The sequence below is a fragment of the Pinus tabuliformis genome, chromosome Q, assembly GCF_031772625.1.
Source record: "Pinus tabuliformis cultivar Carrire ecotype Pingquan chromosome Q, CPIR1, whole genome shotgun sequence".
NCBI lineage: Eukaryota > Viridiplantae > Streptophyta > Pinopsida > Pinales > Pinaceae > Pinus > Pinus tabuliformis.
In genome coordinates this window covers 1,258,883,519-1,258,889,651 of record NC_142296.1, presented here as the reverse complement: position 1 = coordinate 1,258,889,651, position 6,133 = coordinate 1,258,883,519, and the positions used below count along the sequence as shown (strand labels likewise).

The following is a 6,133-nucleotide window of genomic DNA, read 5'->3' as shown; positions in this document are numbered from 1 at the left end:
CCTGCTTATTCTTTTTTTCCTTCCTGATTTTCTCTTATTCGTTTTCTCATTATTTTGAGTGATCCTCTAACTGAATCCCCCTTATTCGTAAAGGATATTCCCCATGTTACAATAATGAGGAATTACTTTTACACAATAATGAGGAATTACTTTTACATTTGTGTGGGGACCAAAATAGCGCAAGCGCCATTTTAATATGAAAATCAATAAAGCGAAAGGCAGGCCTATTAATTGCTTCCTTTCATGCCAATTCCTAGCTTGTGTACGATGTGTTAACCTTTACTTTTTCGAGGTGTTCGTCAAATATTCCTCTCTCAAATTCTCATAAACTTTTATTTTCTCATCACAGCGGGGCTGAAGGCTTCTATATATTAACGATTGTTGGGTGACTGATCTTCATCTTTTGCCAGTCCAATCCACCCCCTTAATAATCTGCACCACAAATCCCTACTATCACAACTCCCAGTGCACCTCCTTTGCTTTACTGTCACAACTCTCCCTTCCCCTGCGGCAGGCTAGAGATATAGCGCTGTCCCCCACGCACATTCTCGCACAGTAACAAGAAAGCTATGGCAGGCATCACCAGAGTATCAGGCAACACCTTCATCAACCCAGTGATGGAATTGATGAAGGATGTTATTGACAAGGAGGATAATTGTCAGATTCTGCGAACTGACTTGAGGCCTATGGAGAGCCTTCTACATGATACAGCTGCCATCCTCTTCCGAGATGAAGTCGATATCGCAGCCTTCATCCAAGATCATGATGACAAAGCGACCCTGGAGTCGGTGAAGACGTGGCTGCAATTGCTGCACAATTCTCTTACAGAGGCGAAACGCCTACTCTCCATCGACAACTGGGGAACGCGCCAACGTTGTGTTGACTGGATCGTGAACAATCCCAGGAGACCCTCCAAACAAATCAGACATTGGAACGCATTTTTTGATCACCTCTATCGTAGCTTTCAGAGCGACTTCTCAATATTGGTGACTTCTCTGCAGTTTGTTTCAGCAAAACCGTTGTATAAAGAAGAGGCATTACTTCAAGGCGTAGCTGCCCCTGCATCTGTAGGTTCAGGGATTATAGATGAGGCTCAACCCCTCTCTGGAGACGAAGCCTGGATGCTGTTTCGCAGAGTGGCTTTCAAAGACGACCAGGTTCCTGTGGATATAGAAGAGCGTGCCAGGAATGTTGCGGACGAGTGCAAAGGTGTGCCTTTGACCATAAATGTAGTGGGCGCAGCAATGATGGGGAAAACCAGTGCGCATGAATGGGATATTTGTTTAGCTTCCATGAGAAACGTAGATCCATCTTTTCCAGCAGCTACTCCTGCCAGCGACCTTGATGCACAACTGTACGCAAGACTCAGGTATGGCTATGATGCTCTGCCCAATTCAGACGTAAAGAGGTGCTTTTTATATTGTGCCATGTACAGTCAAGGTGAAGAAATTGATACGCATACATTACTGCAAATGTGGATTGGAGAGGGGTTGGTGAAGAGCAAACAAGGAACATATTTAATGGACATGGCCATTGGCCGCAAGTACTTAAAACTCCTTGTAGACCGTCGCCTGTTTGAAAAAGTTAGACAGAGAACCAATGTCTTTAAACAGAGGACAATAAGAGTTGTTCATAATTGTATTCATGATATGGCGGTCTACATTGGGCAGACGGAGGAGAACTTTTTATTCATGCCGAGTCAGCATCAACGAAATTTCCCAGTGGTTCACGATGAGAACTGCAGTAGGATGTCAGTAGCCAGCAATTCTATGGAACATCTACCCACTGAGTTGAGATGCCCAAAGCTTGCGAGTCTTAGTTTGCAAGGCATTAGCCATTTGAAAGAGCTTCCGTCAGATTTTCTTCCCAGCGTGATCTCCCTCAGGGTTCTCAATCTCTCCGGCTGCACCCAAATAACTTCCATCCCAACGTCAATTGGGCAGCTAAGAATGCTCCAGTTTCTCTCATTGCAACAGCTTCCCATCGAGGAGTTGCCTAAAGAGATATGCCAGCTTTCTAAACTTCAATTTTTGGATCTTTCATATTGTAGAAGCCTAAATTCGTTGCCATCTCAGATTGGACAGCTCAGAAATCTCAAGCATCTTAATTTAGAGGAATGTTATTCGTTAGAGATGATTCCGCGTGAGATGTCTGAACTGACTTCACTGAGTAGACTCCAGGTATCTGTACACACACACCTAAGTGTGGAAGTGGAAGCACCGGCGAGTATTTGGTGTTTGAAGGGTCTAGAAAGCTTGACGGAGTTGAAAATATGGATAAACACGGGCCAGAATAGGTCAAGAATTAAAGATGGCATAATGGGAACCTGGTCGGAGATGAGGCACTTACAGTTGAACTACTATGAGAGTTATGAAGAGGATCTCCTTCCAGAGGACATGCAGAACATGAAGAACCTACAGAGTTTTGACCTACGCCGTTACGAAGGGTTAAGTCTGCCGAATTGCAAGTTTGAGCATCTTGAAATGGTCCAATTGGTGAATTGCCACGGGATAAGGGAGTTGTCTCCACTGGAGCGGTTGCCCAATTTAAAAGTTCTGAAGTTGTGGGACTGTAGAAATTTGAGAGAGTTGGGGATAGGGAGTCCAAATGGATATGTAAGGTTACAGAAGTTGGTTCTCAGATGGCTAGATAATTTAGAGTATTTAGATGGAGCACCAAATTGGGGAGTGTGGGATGAAAGAACACTACCCCAACTCCGTGTGTTAAAGATAGGTCGCTGCTCATCTTTGAAAAGATTTCCGAAAGGGATGGAAAAGCTGCAAAATTTATCTGTATTGATGAGCTCAGAAGAGTGGTGGAAAAGCATAATGTGGGAAGATGATGACATGAAGCGCAAACTTCAAAAATTCTTTATACCAGGTAAAGGGTAAGTAAATATTACTTTTCATCATTTAAATTTTTAATTAAAGAATTACTTATTTTTTAATTTAAGTGAGAAGTATTATTTATCTTTCAAAATATTTCTTAGCCACTGTAAGTAAATATTATTTTCTTAGTGATTAAATGGTTAATATATTATTTATATCAATATTGCCAAATTCACAATTGTAAATTTAAAATATTAACCAATGTTTATTTAAAATATTAAATATATATTTTAAATTATATTTAATTTCTTTTTCTCACATTTTGTTATAGATATCAAGAATCAGAATGGGGAATAATTTTTTTTTTATTATTAGCCATGTAACTTTTTTATTATTAACCATACGGAACAAAAAAAACATATATTCAAATTTATATTAATTGTTTTTGTTTTTTTTAATTAAATATATATATATATATATATATATATATATATATTTTTTTTTTTTTATGTTGTATTTAATTAGTTTAGTTCATGTTATTATGATTATGATTAATATTTAAATTATTTATAAAAGGTAGATTAGTTTATTTGACTGAAGTTTAATTTTTATTAAATTTTAGATTCAAACTTTATGGAAAAGAATTTAGAATAAAAACTGTTTAAAAAAAATCGAAGTATTTCAAATTTAAATTATTGTGTATATACATTTTTAAATTCTAATTTATTTAATTATAACAATATAATTAAAATTAATATTTAAACTATAATTCATATAAATATAATTTTTAAAACCTTTAATTTTTTTTTTTTTTTTAATTTATATCAATATAATTAAAATTAATATTTAAACTATAATTCATATAAATATAAATTTTAAAACTTTTTTGCACCATCCAATCTATTGTTAGACAATTAGAAGTTTTTCCACCATTAGATCTAAGTGTTATAATTGTCAACTAAATCTTAATTTATGCAACCTCTCAAGGGTCAAAGAAACAAAAAAATCCATGGTTGGATTTATACCTTGAAGTGAGCCACTAGTCTTTTATTTTTGCCCCTTTCTTTTCGTGATTTTCTGGTGTTCTAAGAGATTCATGTGTTGTATATTTATCCAAAGAGATGTGTATGGCAGGTTGGGGTGGTAAATTGGTCCTGGAAAGAGAGAAGTTTGTTGGGTTGTTAGGAGACATGAAAGGAGATGTTGAGAAATTCATCTCAACTTTGCCTCCTATTTTGCACGAAATTCACAAGTTTCTGGTAATTTCAGGATTTCAAATATGTTGTAATATTTTTACTATGAAGAAGTTAACGATCTGCAATATTCTTTCTCATATTCATAATAAAGAGAAAAACTAAGCTAGTTTAATTTTTTATATTTCTCATGCAGCCAAGTCTTTCTCATGCAGCGAAGTCTGTGTACGGGAAGTCTGTGTACGGGATGAAATCGTCATAAGATCTGTCAAGCTACTCTCATGGATGAAAGCTGTTATGATACAAAGTTTACTTCAAGTTGTGTATTTTTTATTTTCACATTTGTTCCTTAGATTTCAGAGAAAGTGGGGGTTGCTGCCTCTAACAAGTGGGCACTTGAAAAGAAAAGGGGGATGTTTCCTCGTGTAGGATGGAGCCTATAAAATATTATGTAAATTAAATTTGGTGCTTGCATTTACATTAAAATAAAAAGAATATTTGTGGTTTTCCTCTATATGGTCCTCCATTTAAATACCCTATGTTCAATGATCTATGTGATTGCTGCATTATTTTGTAAATGAATGTGTTTAATTTGCTAAATAAATGTTAAAAAATATGTAATATTGGTTCAGCCCCCACCCTCTTTTAGGATCATTTTGATTTCCAGCGCTTTTCTTTTGTCTCTTTTCTAAATTCATTTTTCTATTCATAGAAGCCACTTTCATATAAGGCAGAGAAAGTCATAGTGATGCCTTTTTGAAATCACAAAATATGATCTCTACTTTCCTTTTCACTTCTAGAATTTGCATTGGCCTTCTGATGCACATACTAAAGAAAATATTGGCTACAACTTTCCTGCATTACCAAAAGATGAGTTTTTTTTCTCTTTATCTCTCTTTGTTTCACATTCTATGGAATATTTTTTACCCCAAACTCATACAACCTTTTTATATGACCATGATATATGCATGTGATTATATGGATATTAAAAATTAATACTAATATCCAAATGGTTCAATGGATTCATGTTCTCCATAATATTTCATGTCATCATTTCCCTTGGTGGTGTTGATAAATCTAGGGAATTAATAGATAAACAATTTCTTTGCTTTATAATTTCTTGTGATATATTTTTACTTCTTAGCTTATAGTATTTTCTTCTTTATGTTATTTTTGTGTTCTTTTCATCAAGACAATTACCAATATGCACAATAAAAGACAAGTGACATAGTATGTTGGCTTGTCAGCTAGGGCCAAAAGCTCTCACCTTTTGAGAGGAAAACCTGATCTAAACTCTTCTTCTAGATATTCAATTGATGAGTACAAGGACCATGACAAACACCTCTAACTCTAGTATCCTCCCAAAAACCTTGTCACTAACCTTGATGCTCTACCTCTTCCCTTCCTCGACTTTTTTCTTGATCTCAAACTGCTCTTATCGGCTCCTTCTAGAGATAATCGGTCTCTATCCTTCCCATGGCTTCTATTCAACTTCCTTAAGAAACTCGGCCTCTGTGATCACACTCGATTCCTCTAGATAATCTCGGTCTCTAGATCTCTATCTCGGTCACCCAAAACAAGTACCCCAGAAGAATCCTTTCTTTGCTGGCCTAAGAAGAAACTTCCTTCATTGCCCCAGAAGAAACCTTCTTTGTTGCCTCAAAAGAAACCACCTTTGCTTCCCTAGAAGAAACCTTATCCTTCGCTTTCCCAGAATAAACTCCTTCACTCTTCTTCTTGACCTCTTTTTCGCACTTCTACTTGACCTCTTCTTTGCACTTCTGCTTGACCTCTTTCTTGCACTTTTACTTAGTCGAATGCAAGTCAAGTTTCTTACCTCCAAGTGAGGCCGAGTGTGGCTATATATACACTTCATCTCATGTCCTTTAGGCTGACACAATCACAAGTAGTTAGGCTGACTTCTTCTAGCGTGTTCTTCCATCATTGTAGGTCGACTTGAAGAGGATATGTGACAAGTTCTTGGAGGATACTTTACATAGACAATTTTAACTTTATGCAAAGTGTAACATGACTTCATTACATGAAAATGACTCTATCATTTTATGACTAGATGACAAATAATCCCTAAAGACTCTAAATGGGAGTCTTGAC

At 36.3% G+C, this 6,133-nt stretch overlaps 1 protein-coding gene across 2 annotated transcripts; it reads left to right on the top strand.

Annotated features, from left to right (window-relative positions):
* Positions 1-365: 365 nt before the first annotated feature.
* On the top strand, positions 366-4,529 carry LOC149224382 (putative disease resistance protein At1g61310). 2 transcript variants are annotated; one of them, XR_016249065.1, is made up of 3 exons: positions 366-2,887; positions 3,963-4,087; positions 4,218-4,529. XR_016249065.1 is itself a non-coding variant. In XM_089383549.1 (2 exons), exons 1-2 carry the CDS (start codon positions 570-572, stop codon positions 3,973-3,975), a joined length of 2,331 nt encoding a protein of 776 aa, XP_089239675.1. In that variant the 5' UTR covers positions 366-569; the 3' UTR covers positions 3,976-4,203. The 2 variants fall into 2 exon arrangements, 1 of the variants encoding a protein (XP_089239675.1); XM_089383549.1 differs by lacking the exon at positions 4,218-4,529 and having other exon boundaries at positions 3,963-4,203.
* Positions 4,530-6,133: the final 1,604 nt, after the last annotated feature.